Raw genomic sequence first — 13,780 nt, forward strand, 5'->3', positions numbered from 1 at the left:
ATTGAGAGTGTTTGTCACTTTGGATAACAATGCAAGCAGCGAAAATCAGAGACGCATTGCTAAACGCAAACTTCCACGATCTGGAATGCACCATAAAGATACGAAGATGCTGCATTTATCGCAGGCTGATACTTTAGATCAGCGGAGAACAGAACAGATCCACCAGCGGAGAACAGAACAAAGCAGAAGAAGTTGCAGAATAAGAAACAATCAAAAACTACTGTGAAAATTACATCTCATCCTTTAAGTGGCCTTGACCGGGTTTACGGATTAACCGATCCGTTACAAGTCGAATTCTAACACTTTATATACGATATAGCAGAACAGTACAGAACAAAACAATCATTTACCGCTTATAGTCTACTTTTGAAAATTTGTTGAATCAATTTCATTTATTACGATCCTATAATCAAGTGCGATTAATACAACGTATCCAAATACAAGTGTGATGTCAATGTCCTAAAGTAGATAAGTTCCGTCTCACCGACAACTAAACAAACATCACACCTCAGCCATACAAAAAAAATCGTTAATAGCCTATTTTTATCAATTTTTGTAGAACATTGTATAATTTGCGTTTATTAATTAGAACCCTTCATACCAGACATCCGTTAAGAGAAATAGAAAGTATTTCTCTAAACTAAACATTCTACTATTCTACATCCCGTTACTACTTTTTGGTTGTTGTAGCAGAGCAGCATCTCAGATCAGATCCATAGAAATAGGACGGTTTGTGCGATCGCGAAATGTCTGGAAGCAAAACCGAACAATAGATCGGTTGTTTTAAATTGTTTGACGTCGTTGTTATGGTGTTATAATTGTTTTTCGACTATATAAGACAACGCGTAAACAAGCAAAATTATCATTATTTATCTGTAAGTCGTTCCGATCTTCAGTCAAGTTCGTTATCAGCAATTTTGCTTCGAAAATGAAAGCCGTGTACGTTCTTGCTATCGCGCTGACCCTTGCTGTGGTAAGTGTTGTATTACTCTTTGGCCAGTTTCTCGCACGTCCATTTTTTTTTACTAATTCATCGATCCAACCTTAGGCCACACAGGCAGCTCCGCAATTACCCTTTACCCTGCTTTCTGCGTTGTCAGGCACGATCACAAGGTTGGTAACCCAAATCACGACACTACTGAACAGTGTTCTCGCCGCGGCTGGAGGAACCACTCAGTCCGTATTATCCTCAGTAGTGACAAATGCACTGTCTTTGCTGTACGGGTTGACCAACGCCACAATCTCGTTGTTTGCTGCTCCGACGGGTGTCTTGTCCACCGTTAACGCGTTGCTGTCGAATGCGGCAGGTCTAATCGCAACCGAAATTGAGAAAGCGGGAACTACGCTTGCAACATTGGTACCGGCCCTTGCAAACGTTCAGACCATTCTGACCACGCTCGTTAACAACCTTCGTGGGCTCAACGCAACGGCTCTTGCGCCACTACAGTCCACGCTGACACAGCTGGCCAACACGCTCGGCGCTGCTGTAACTCAAATTTCGGGCTAAGTGAAAGGATACGACCAGCATGCTAATGATCATGGAACAATGTTCCCAATAAATGTTCGCAACAATACAATACTGATTTGCTTTATTACATTGAGGGGAAATGAGCGAAAGAAACATTAACGTGTATATCTTCTGAATCGCTTCGGAATGGACAGTTATGAATGTAGGTTACTTAAAAATAAGAAGAAAACATTAAAACTATGTTGCTACACCCAAATTGCTATCAAATAACGACCTGTTTGTATAGTGGGTTACGAAACCCTATAACAGCACCCGGTTCTATGCGTGAAATTACAAGCTGTCATTTTTGACTCATCACACCATTTCTGTGTCGATCTTGGTTTTGCTTCATTTTCCATACCTTTGGCCGTAGCTTAAGGTAAAGCAAGCGGTGGTGAACAAAGCCGACGTAGTTCCGAATAAAAAGGGTCGAAAAGGTAATTTTTGCAGTGATTAAACGAATGAAACAGATTAGAATGAAGATTGTGAAGAATTAAGCACACAACGGTATGAAAATGAGACGCTCTAGAATATTTGTTTCGCCTGAAAACGCATTGGTTTGTGGCAGACTACAAATGTAAAAAAAAAGAATGTTGTGGAATGGTAGTTCAGTGAGGAAGAAAACCAAACAGCAAGCCTTGATGAAAATTGGGGTGTTTGTGAAGGTGCTGATCAAACTGTTTCAATTGTCCACATTGTAATCAATCGAGCGCAAAATCCTGTGAAAAGCCGTTTTGCACGGTTTGCTTCCTGGAATCTTTGGACGGTACGGTGCCGCATAGCCTGTAGCCTGCTAGACAGAAGTTGTGCTAGTGTTCGTGGTGTAATAGCAAAGGCCGAGAGTAAATGACATTGCCCGGTTCATAGACTTCCAAGATCGATCCGGCATAGTGGAAAGGCGGACGCGTTCATTGGTTGGTAGCATAATGCAATTGCAGATTTCGAATGCAGTTTCGTTGTTTCAGTGTATATTACTATTATCTACGCGTGAGCTGTGCGATTGTTAATATGAATGCACGAACTGGGAAAAAATAGTGATGTGAAATATATTCATCACTTCTGTAATATAGCCAAAATGGCCGCTGTTATGAGATAGAACCAGAGAAGTGCTGTTGAATGCAGTGTGTATCGTTTGAAGATAGTCTCATGTTGTGTTGATCCCTATCTGTTATTAACCATTAATCCCCATCAATTGTAGAGAAATTAAGGGATGTTTAATTATATATAAGCCATGCTTGTAGTTCGTCTCAATTCGTCTGAATGTTAGATATTATAAATAATTTGGAACAAGAATAATTGATTTCTAATATCGATATAATCATAAATTTTCCAACAACTTCCTGCTGGTCATCAACTTTGAGTGGTACAATATTGAAATCGGAAATAACCAACTCAGCATCCCGTTCGATCTGGGTTCAAATCTCAATTCGATCGTGCATTCTCCATAAGCAGAACTTTACTGTTCGTTTGTTGGTAATTCAAGTCAAGCGATATTTTAACTGTTTGCTTTGCTCTCTGTTATTCTTTTAGCAAAATTTGAGGATACATCTACGAAATGTCGACAAGTGCCGGGTCAAGCAGCACTGGTAACGGTGGCGGAAGTGGTGGCAGTAGCAGTAACAGTGATGGAAATAACAGTGCCGGAGGACGCCGTAATGGCAATGGGAGTGGAACAGCTACTGGAGCAGAAGCGACGGTACCGAAACCTGAAACAAAGGAAACAAAATCAAATCCCAAAATATCGAAAGCCTTAGGAACTTCTGCTAAACGAATTCAGAAAGAATTGGCGGAAATTACGCTAGATCCTCCTCCAAATTGCAGTGCTGGACCGAAGGGTGATAACCTCTATGAATGGGTTTCCACCATTCTCGGTCCACCCGGATCAGTTTACGAAGGTGGCGTGTTTTTCTTGGATATACACTTTTCGCCAGAGTATCCTTTCAAACCACCCAAGGTACGGAATCTGTGGTCCTTTGGAGCATTTGGTTGCAGAATTAAATAAATATTTTCTCTTCCAATTCACTAGGTAACATTCCGCACTAGGATATATCATTGCAACATAAACAGTCAAGGTGTCATCTGCTTGGATATTTTAAAAGATAACTGGTCACCAGCATTGACCATATCAAAAGTCTTGCTATCGATTTGTTCCCTGCTGACAGACTGTAATCCGGGTATGTAAACTGAATGCCAAATGTGATTTTAAAAAATACATGCTTTTACTAATCGTTTATCAAATGTTTGTCCCTTTAGCTGATCCGCTAGTTGGAAGCATTGCGACTCAATATCTGCAAAATAGAGAAGAGCACGACAGAATTGCTCGTCTGTGGACAAAACGGTAAGCATGCATAAGATTGATCGAAAAGATGTATTAATACGAGCGTTAATCGATTGTTAAGGCACATAGGGGGGAGTACATAAAAAAGATTACTGGTACTAGTGATAATTACCTTACTCTTATGTCTGAATGTTATAGACAATTCTTTTTATTAAATTTAATATCTTCGTTTTCACATCTGCTTGATTTTAGTTCTTCCCAACCATTGCTCCTTTAGTTCTACTGTAAAATGTAAAAAAGGAGTAAATTTTGTCAGTAAATACGAATCAAAAGCAAATCAATTCTGCTTGTGAGAAGTTTTCGAAACCGATTTGCATATCGTTCACAAGGGAAATGTAGTTTAACGCATTTATATAACGCAAGAATATCTCTCATCATTTCGTTTAAAAATATGGTAATAATGAATGTAAACGTTTTTTGTATAATTTCAGATATGCTACGTGATTTCATTACTCTGGAGGTCTGTATATTTTTACGCGCAATCGATACTAATTTATGAATCTATTCGTAACAACAAAATCAACCCTACAATGTACTTCGCAAAGCTAAACGCATCATAGCCCGACTCAGTAAAACATAATAAAATAGAACGACGCACTTGTTGGTGCAATCAGACAGAGAGAGAGCGAGAAAAGGAGGGAAATAGAGAGAGAGCGAGTGAGCGTGGTTACGTTTGATGAGAAAATAACTATTTGCTGCAAATTCTTTCTTGCGGATTATTATTGATGAACGATGAACAAAACTTAATATTGATGGAAAAGTTTCAAAATTGATTTTACGGAAGCAATGTAAACGGTTTGACAAGCCTAATACCGTAATACAAATGAAGTCGTTGCGGAATCCGTTGAAAGGTAATTCATAAAATAGTTTTAGACTGAGCATCACTCGTAAGTGATATGCTGTATGATTTATTTTTTTACTTCAACGCATTGAACCAATAGCGCAACAAAGATACGAAGTAATGAAAAATGTTTTCAGTCTCATTTAAGTGAAATAAATTTGATTTACATAAGCAAAAGTACCAAGTTTAGATAAAGCCTGCCGAAAGTTACGATTTGTTCACTTAAGTAAGTCAATCCGCTAATACCTAGCAAATAATAATGATATAATTCAAAGGCATCCCTATTGCATCAAGACGCAAAGAAATCAACTTTCCGATGACTAATATAATTATTGCGATACATATAGAGATGGATTTTTTTTCTTATTTTTTTCCCCGACGAGTAGGGTTAAACCAACCTTATTCTAAACCATGAAGTAGAATCAGTACTGTGATTACCATCATAAAGTTAACTTAATTAAATGATTTTGGATGAGTATTTTACTGGGGACGTTAACACACTTGGTAACACTAATTCATTCGTTTACATTGAGCTATTTTTTTAAGCACCATAGAACACGCATAAGATATGGCGCAAACCAGGTTCATTTTTGAAAATAATTAAAATAAAAGTGTGCTAGAAAGGCATATACATACGGTCAGAAGAAATCAGAAGTAACACTAGTTAAGATTTAGTTTGTTATAATTGAGATGATGCATCGAACTCGATCTCACTGTAAATTTACTTTAAAAAAACGGAATATGTTCTTTTTAAAGTTTCAGTAGTAGTAAAGTTTTATTTGATTCGTGTTCATGTTTCACGCTGATACATAGATGCGATAGTATCTGTACGTAACACATGGTGACAAACGCCATGCGTTAATTGCATCTTAATCGTACGCAATTAATTTAATCTTCCGTTCTTGGTAACATTTATAGTGTTTAGTTAGTAATAGACTAATAATTTACAAAATAAAAAGAAAGGAAATCACGAAGCAGCTATGTTTAGCACGACCAGTGCCGAATGGGAAAACATTTAATTTGAAATTTTTATATCCATTGACTAATTTGAGTGTTGTATTAAGTCAATAAACAAATCCTAGAAGAAAATGCAAACCAATCGATTAGTATATAATTGGCACTTCATATTGTTGTAATATCCGAAGTGTTGAAATCTCCAACGGAATCGGCTATGCGTCTATAGGCACCAGATGTCATTTACAGAAACGCTAAGGTAATGTTCGGTTCAGATCAGTCGGTTTCAGTTATGCACTCTACATAATGTAGAGCAGGACATCACTTATTTTAAATATGTGATCTATATGTATAATTCGACAACTGACGAGAGATCAGATATCTATATGTATAAGACACAATCTCTTTTATTGGCGTCAAGACTGCAAGAAGATAAGAAGTTTGGGTTATTTTCTTTCGTAAAATAATATTCATTGAAACTACTGATATTTCTGCCGTGTTTAAGTTTTAGATCGGTTTTAGTTTTTCCTAATTCTGATTGATCATCAGACTAAAGCCAAGCTAAAACACAGCAGTGTTTCACTATGCGCCATTCCGACAAGTGTTGTAAAGCCAAATTGAAACTAGGATGGGGCTTTTTACAGAAAATTCTTAATATCGTAGGATAGATATAGAAAAGGATTTGTAATACATGTAATACAGAGCGAATGTCCTACAAGCATGTCTTTTGTAGATTGATTAGCGATTGTCGCAAAACCAAGAAAACGATAGACAAAATTAGTTACCTCTTTAAAACTCTTCGTCGAATAAGTTCAACACAGAAAGAATGAAAGTGTATTCCATCATATTTTGCAATGGAGATTGATCGATAAAGCAAGTCGATTAGGTGATGATGGTAGGAGAATGCAAATAAGCGCGGGACTGACTATTGGTCTATTGGATGTGTAAGGCAGATTTAATCAAAATATTAAATTTCCAATCCATGTGCAACCTCCCACATTTTCCAATATTGTATGTTGTGTCGTTCGTTGTGACTAATTCACAAAAATGTATAATTTGTTGCGTTCGGTAAAATTTTCGGTAAAACACATTTAATTCATCTCCGCATACACCACTCTCAACTAAATTAATATTCGAATGGCAGCCGTTTTCGCTTTTAAAATCGAAGGACTGTCTTTTGATTGGCAAATGATGAAAGCAATAAATTAGACTTTGATATAAAATGATGAAGGACCGCTAGAAAAGGGTACACGTTTTCTGATTAATTCCATTTATTTGTATTGAGTCTATTAAGTGGAGGATTAATTAGTTACACACATTTACCACGAAGTTAATCGAACGGTTACCGCATTACAGACGTGAACATACTCGAGTAAAAATAATTGCTCATTAGGGTGTTAATTTTGTCATCCACGGTCTTCAATAGCGTTTTGAATGAAATTGCGAAATAGATTTCAGGCGTTAGTTTTAAGCGTTTTGGGGGAACTGATGCGTTGCTTAACGAATGCTTTACGCAAATTGCCGCGAACAGAAGATGAATGTAAACAAAGAAGCATGTAGGCAGGCAAAATTAGTACCATGTTATATAAATGTAAAGTTTTAGCATAACAAAATCTGGTTAAACAAATGTGTCAACGTAACATGGAATGGATTTTAATACTAACATGCGTTCAGAAGGAGAATGTACATCAAATTAAAAATTTGCATATAATAAAACAGGAAACTATAGGTGTAACTCAGCGTTGAACATTTGGCATGGAAGGGGCGGTGTAATTAGTAAAGGAAGAACCGAAAATTGAACATTCACATTCGCTTCCGAAATGTAATACCGTGCAAATATTTGTCAAATGCCGGATTGGTTTCGATGTAATACGTCCAGTACAGTTTTTCCGCGATGAATGCGAACAGCGCCAACACGTACCCGAGACAGAGCGCCACAAAGCCGGCGTACATTTTTTTCAAATCTATCGTAGCTTCCTGCGGTGGCAATTCCACGTTGGACTGGAACCGTTCGATCGCATCTGACAGCCATTTCCGGGTGAGACCTCCTTCAATCAATGCCCTAACATGACGATCGACTTGGTATTTTAAGGGCGAGTTCTTCTCCAACCCGATCGATATTGGCATATGCACGGCACATTCCTGCATAATGTGCAGCGTCTGGCGAGCCTTTACCGATTTCCTCGTCGATCGCAGCTGTCGCAGCAGGTAGATGTTTTCGTAGTATGCGTACATGCCTTCGCTTACCTTATCAACCGCCTCATTATAGTTTGGCGCATGCTCCAACTTGGCGCCGATCGCTTGAGAGTAGGGATCCTGTGCCATTTGGAAGAATAATTTATTTTGTTCACCCCAAGCACCACAATGAATGGGACTTTCGGCCAAATCTTGCAACGTATCGATCGTGAGCCGCGGTATCGGATTTGCAAGTATTGCTGTGAAGGAGGCCCGATAGGCGACTACTACCAGGACGCAGTACACCCAATACCAGCCGGTTAGGACACGAAGGGGCCATCCATTGGGTAGACGGGGCAGTGATACCAATAGTAGCATGCTGTAAGTGTACATGATGCAGCCCGAAAACGTATCAAAAATATCGTACGCTGGTAAGGGATCATGCCAAGGTTCTGGTTTGCGCTTAAAGGGTATCATTTGTAATTTTTTCAAACCGTTGGCAGTGTAATGCGTTGCTTTTGTGGAGTATTTCTTACGTCTGTGTGCTTTGCGCAGGATGCGCGTTAAGCCATTGGTTAGCTTTGATTTACAGGCTGTACTGTAACGATTTTTCCTAAATCTTGTCCACAAGTAATATTTTCGGTGATTCTTCTGATTGTGATGGCGCTGAAGTAAATCCTGCTCTGGTTGATAGCCTCGTTCGTGATGATGAATGAACGTGAGCGTGTTCGAGAATGCGTAAAACACGAAACCAACGGAAAACAAGGATATCATTACACCAGTCCACATTTCTCGGTTGAATGGGAGAATCAACGTTTTCCAGGAGTTATCGCTCAGTGCTTCGGGCGTAAGAAACGTTAAACATTCCGTGTTGTAGGGTATGCTGAGATCCATAAAACCAAGATTATACTCCGTATGATGTAGATCGGCGAGGGCGAAATCTGCCTTTCCTTCGTACATTTCTCTTAGCAATCCTGTAAGCGTTTCGTTGTCTTGCACTGAGCCCCAGCGCTCAATATCGGCATCGAAAGTTTCGTAGAAAACCATATCGAAGCGCATGGCTTTTGAAATTGCTTTTAGTAGCTCTATTTCCAGTCCATAGTAGAAGGTTTTCGATTGAGCAAATGCAGACACATTTTTGGCGCTGTCGGAATCGTTACTCGTGTTTATGCTGGACGACATTCCATCACGTGTCTCTAGTTTAAATACGGCCGGTGTATGTTCTAGCACAACCACGTGCATTTTTTGATGGCGCAGATCGTTAGTTTTATTGCTAAAATAAGTGCTGTTAGCTAAACGAAATTTACCCGCTTGCCAGAAGTTTACAATTTTCGAGAAAAACACACCATTGATCGGCATTGGGAATGGAACTGTGCTTAATTCGTACACAGGCGTCGTGTTGGAATGGTTAAACTGTTTCCAAGGAAACTTTTTCCTCCTTAGCGGCCGTACAAACAGGACATCGACAATGCGCTTCCAGATGTAATTTAGCTGTGGGGTAAATAGACGATAATTATGCATCATAATGTATCGAGCACGTGTATCAATGATGCGTGTCTTATCGCCGAATCTTAGAAGACGTTCCAGCTGAATTCCATTGGCCATAAGTATAACGTAGCCACCGCAACCAACTCGTCGTATATTTTCGAGAATGCATTTTAAGGCTGGGCGCGGGTTGAAAGTGTCTTCGTCTTCAGCGATTTTTACAATGTAACGAGCAGCGCGACGAATTTGGTGAAAGAAATACTCATTCAATACACTTTCGTACACTTCATCAAAGAGTATAGCATAACAGTGGCCATAGTTCATTTTCTCCACTAATTCTAGTAACAGCATCTCGAGGTGCATATGTAAATCGTCTTCTTGAAAGTGTTTGACACGTATAGAAGTTCTTTGCATGTCGTTAATGAAGCTATCTCTCGTTTTAGATTTACATTCTTTAACACACCAAATTATAGTCATACTTATTAATATCCAAAGCAAGCAGGAACTTACTTTCCACATTTTACTACTCCGAATCGTGACTAGCAACTACAAGGTACAACAAAATCCATCTTCAGTCATGTGGCTCTTGTCCAATCCGCATGGGATGTGATTAGATATGTAAATTGATTTTACATATTAAATTTACTCGCAATGAAGGTACCTTAAAATAGCAATTAAAGGCAAGCATTGTTCATATCATTCTACTACTAGGAAACCTAAATCTTAAATATTGAACATACTTAAAATAGTTGTGGTAATTCAATGGCATTACAACTTTGCAAATACATATTCCCATTGCGGAGGACACAACCGGTGGAATTTGAAATTGTCGAAAACCGTTACCATTAGTTGAAGCAGATGAACTTACGCAAGGACGATCGCGATTGAAATTGTCACACACTGTATGGTGTCCTGTCTAGAGATGTCGAAAGTGAGTAAGAGTTAGTAATCAATATGCATGTCTTACAATAATGTAATACTTTACTTATTTTCTTGCGTCGGTTGTGGGGCCTCCAAACAACTCCTCCACCGTCATCGGAACCAGAGTTTTAGGGGCTCTGAGGATTCTCAGTAAGGGTCTCCAAAAATCCCTCCCCTCAAAAATTTAAAAAAATTGAAAATTTCCTAAGGCTATAGCCTTAATTTTTTTTGGGAAATTTAGCAAAATTTTATAAATTGATTTCTTTTAATGCGAATTGCTTGAAATAGGTTTGTTTTCACTCAAATAATGCTTTAAATTAGAAAAATAATAAAAAGTCAGAAAAAAAATTTTAAAAAATTTTCAACTCGAAAATTTCATAAGGCTTACCCCTTACGTTTTTTTTTGGGAAATTTTGCAAAAAAAATTAAACTGATTTATTTTAATGCCAATTGGTTGCAATGTGTTTCTTTTCACTCAAGTAATGCTTTAAATAAAAAAAGAGTGAAAAATAATAAAAAAATCAAAAAATTCAAAAAAATGAAAATTTACTAAGGCTCATTTTTGCACCAAGTTTTGCCTATAACTCGGTCGGTATCCAACGGATCGCCAATCTTTAACTTGTGGTCGATAGATGGCACCAATGGCTACATTTTCTTCTTGGACAGCCATGCTCTCAGGTGTCTGTGCCAGAAGTTATTCGAGGAACCAAGTTCCTTACCCTGTTTGATAAAATATAAAATTTTCCTCATTTTTGAGCAATTCAGCAAAATTTAAAAAAATGATTTATTTTAATGCGAATTTGTTGCAATGTGTTTCTTTTCACTCAAATAATGCTTTAAATTAGAAAAATAATAAAAAATCAGAAAAAAAAATTAAAAAATTTTCAACTCGAAAATTTCATAAGGCTTACCCCTTGCGATTTTTTTGGGAAATTTTGCAAAAAAAATTAAATTGATTTATTTTAATGCCAATTGGTTGCAATGTGTTTCTTTTCACTCAAGTAATGCTTTAAATGAAAAAAAGAATAGAAAATAATAAAAAAATCACACTTTTTCGTTCAACTCACTCGCACATTTTTGTTTCAACTCACGTATTTACTCTTTTTGCAACTCGACTCACCACGGCTACATGCTTACACTAATGAGTGAGTAAAATGACCGAACCTTAACTTATATGGCGGGTTTTTTTCGACTCCGAAATGAGTCGTTGAACGAGCTGACCCCTAATAACGACTCATTCACTCTGAGTTGATTCACTAAAAAGAGTTGTTGATCTCATCTCTAGTCCTGTCACGATCAAATGAGTGACCAAATGGACAACGGGGAATAAGCATGAGTGAGTGCCTGGAACCGTTTCGCAATGCTCGTGTCTCATTAGCTTAATGTTGTAGAATTAAATAGATTGTCCATCGCAATGATTACAGTCTTTCTGTCGTTCATTATAAGTACATTTGTTTGTTAAGTAAATATAAATCAACCTAATTTCAATTTATATAATATAGCATTTTCAAAAGATCCGCTAAACCACAATCCCTACCGATGCTGAGTCTTTCAACTAACACACATAAATGCAAGCGCCAATGGTCGTCACGAAAACAAAACAATACGTCAAAATAAAACGTCAAAGAATTTGTTTGGAAAAGCTGTCTTCTATATTTTTCAGAAAAAAATATTGTGTTCGAATATTGCACAAAGAAAAAACCATTCAAAGTGAACCCAAAGCCAACACGCACATTAATCTAAACTGGATCATCTCGATTTACTCGATACACAGTGTAACATGCGGTTGTACATGGCATAATCTAAGGTTGAGTGAGTAACATAAGTGTACAAAGTTTGTACCCAACACTGAAATGCCACGTAATGTTACCGGCGATTGATAAATTTACCACAAAGATTAAGCGAACAAGTATATGGCAGCAGTGAAATCACTGGATTAGTTGGTGCTAAACGAGGTTATGGAGAAAATACTCGACTGTGGATATAGTAAAGGTAAATGGAAAAGTTTAACTTGCGGCAAGTTGCTGCAAGTTATTGATTTTTTTTGTTGCACTTCCTTCTAAATTGCTGTGATCGGTGTATTATTTTAACAATGCCTGTACTATTCTACATTTCAGAGCAATAATAATCCAGCATTAGAAAACAACAAACATTTCTAAACAATGGTAATCCATCGACCCGGTAGACTGTGGATCAGCATATTGGCAATATTGTCCACCCTTCAGTCATCTGTCGGAAGCGCCTTTAATGTAATTTATGCAATCAATGCTGGTGGCGATGCACACACTGATTCTCATGGAATATATTATTTGGGCGATCCGTTGAAGGGGAAGATAGGCACCGAATCGGACTATGGCCGACAGCTGCTAGCAATCAATAGAGTTAGTAAGCATGATGAGATCCTGTATCAAACGGAGCGCTACCATCACGACACCTTCGGTTACGATCTGCCAGTATCTGGTGATGGCCAGTACGTGCTCATATTGAAGTTTTGCGAAGTGTACTTCAACGGCCCAAATATGAAAGTGTTCGATGTGCTTCTTGATCGGCACACGATTGTATCGGATTTAGATATATATGCTTTAGTAGGCAAAGGCACGGCGCATGATGAGTATATATTCTTTACCATCTCGCGAGGACGGCTGTACATTAAGGATAAAAATTCGGAAATTCGTGGAAGTAAACTAAAGCTAGAGTTCCTAAAGGGATTCAAAGATAACCCGAAAATTAATGCAATTCTGCTGATTAAGGATTACAATGAGGCGATTCTGCCCCGTTTGCCGCCACTGATTAACGACCATCATACTGGTGCCAGCGGGATGGATACTATTGGTGATCAGTATCATTCTCATTCCTATCCCGCAGCTGACGACGATGGCCCGATCGTCGACGGAGCGGATGATAGTATCATGGACGATTTTCTGAGCGCATCTTCGGAAGAGTCGACGAAAACTTCCTCAAAAATGCGAAAAACTAGTGGCCCAAAACAACCGAATCCGTACTCTTTGGATGATTCTTCTATAATGCTGCCAGTGTTCATTGCAATCGGAGCATTCATACCGTTGTTATTTTGTCTTTGTAGGCTGTGATTTGTTATATTTTAAAATAGCTGCCTAGGTTAGGATAGCCCTTGACGATTGTATGTATTATTTCACTTTCTTTTGATGCGTTAACTTGGTACTTAAGGGAAACCCAACTATTGAAATAATGCAGGGAAAACTGCTCAAATCAAATTAGTGACAAATGTACATCATGAATTTTGTTGAAGCAATTTCTTTTGTTTGGTGATTGGTTAGAAGCTGCGGGTCATTATTTGTAACATGTTATACCGTTACGTTAGGTGCAAAGCTTAATTATTGCTACCATAGCACAAATTTGAAGACATTTTAAACTTACCAATGCTAGACACAACCGTTGTCAATAGTGTGAATTCATAATTACTTATGTTACAGTTTCTTGCAAACAGTAAGCACAAATTACATGGAATGGTATCACAAAATAGAGTAAAATAAAACTTAAAAGACATTTTAAGCAACATTTCAAAGTACGTGTGCATCAG

The 13,780-nt window shown here is 38.0% G+C and overlaps 4 protein-coding genes across 7 annotated transcripts; 3 read left to right on the forward strand and 1 right to left on the reverse strand.

Moving 5' to 3' along the window:
* The first annotated feature begins 197 nt into the window (after window positions 1–197).
* LOC125762803 (uncharacterized) lies at window positions 198–1,598 on the forward strand. The gene is made up of 2 exons (XM_049425302.1): window positions 198–973; window positions 1,049–1,598. The coding sequence occupies exons 1-2, from the start codon at window positions 929–931 to the stop codon at window positions 1,505–1,507; spliced, it is 504 nt and encodes a 167-aa protein (XP_049281259.1). The 5' UTR covers window positions 198–928; the 3' UTR covers window positions 1,508–1,598.
* Window positions 1,599–1,810: 212 nt separating this feature from the next.
* On the forward strand, window positions 1,811–5,785 carry LOC125762802 (ubiquitin-conjugating enzyme E2-24 kDa). Of its 4 annotated transcripts, none has more exons than XM_049425298.1 (5): window positions 1,811–1,944; window positions 3,038–3,461; window positions 3,534–3,681; window positions 3,761–3,845; window positions 4,277–5,785. In XM_049425298.1, exons 2-5 carry the CDS (start codon window positions 3,063–3,065, stop codon window positions 4,287–4,289), a joined length of 645 nt encoding a protein of 214 aa, XP_049281255.1. In that variant the 5' UTR covers window positions 1,811–1,944; window positions 3,038–3,062; the 3' UTR covers window positions 4,290–5,785. The 4 variants fall into 4 exon arrangements, with proteins under 4 accessions (XP_049281255.1, XP_049281256.1, XP_049281258.1 ...); XM_049425299.1 differs by having other exon boundaries at window positions 1,880–2,014; XM_049425301.1 differs by lacking the exon at window positions 1,811–1,944 and adding an exon at window positions 2,075–2,273.
* A 1,658-nt stretch (window positions 5,786–7,443) lies between these two features.
* LOC125775004 (uncharacterized) lies at window positions 7,444–9,714 on the reverse strand. Its single transcript, XM_049445383.1, has one exon. It carries the CDS (start codon window positions 9,712–9,714, stop codon window positions 7,444–7,446), a length of 2,271 nt encoding a protein of 756 aa, XP_049301340.1.
* Window positions 9,715–11,495: 1,781 nt separating this feature from the next.
* On the forward strand, window positions 11,496–13,765 carry LOC125762797 (malectin-B). Its single transcript, XM_049425292.1, has 2 exons — window positions 11,496–12,213; window positions 12,339–13,765. Exon 2 carries the CDS (start codon window positions 12,384–12,386, stop codon window positions 13,308–13,310), a length of 927 nt encoding a protein of 308 aa, XP_049281249.1. The 5' UTR covers window positions 11,496–12,213; window positions 12,339–12,383; the 3' UTR covers window positions 13,311–13,765.
* The last annotated feature ends 15 nt before the right edge of the window (window positions 13,766–13,780 follow it).

Source organism: Anopheles funestus, chromosome 2RL (assembly GCF_943734845.2).
Source record: "Anopheles funestus chromosome 2RL, idAnoFuneDA-416_04, whole genome shotgun sequence".
Taxonomy (NCBI): domain Eukaryota; kingdom Metazoa; phylum Arthropoda; class Insecta; order Diptera; family Culicidae; genus Anopheles; species Anopheles funestus.

Coding starts and splice junctions, on each gene's coding strand:
- LOC125762803 (XM_049425302.1), top strand. CDS start 929: ATGAAAGCCGTGTACGTTCTTGCTATCGCGCTGACCCTTGCTGTG. Junction 974..1,048: donor TCGCGCTGACCCTTGCTGTG/GTAAGTGTTGTA, acceptor ATCCAACCTTAG/GCCACACAGGCAGCTCCGCA.
- LOC125762802 (XM_049425298.1), top strand. CDS start 3,063: ATGTCGACAAGTGCCGGGTCAAGCAGCACTGGTAACGGTGGCGGAAGT. Junction 3,462..3,533: donor ATCCTTTCAAACCACCCAAG/GTACGGAATCTG, acceptor CCAATTCACTAG/GTAACATTCCGCACTAGGAT. Junction 3,682..3,760: donor GCTGACAGACTGTAATCCGG/GTATGTAAACTG, acceptor TTGTCCCTTTAG/CTGATCCGCTAGTTGGAAGC.
- LOC125775004 (XM_049445383.1), bottom strand. CDS start 9,714: ATGCAAAGAACTTCTATACGTGTCAAACACTTTCAAGAAGACGATTTA.
- LOC125762797 (XM_049425292.1), top strand. CDS start 12,384: ATGGTAATCCATCGACCCGGTAGACTGTGGATCAGCATATTGGCAATA.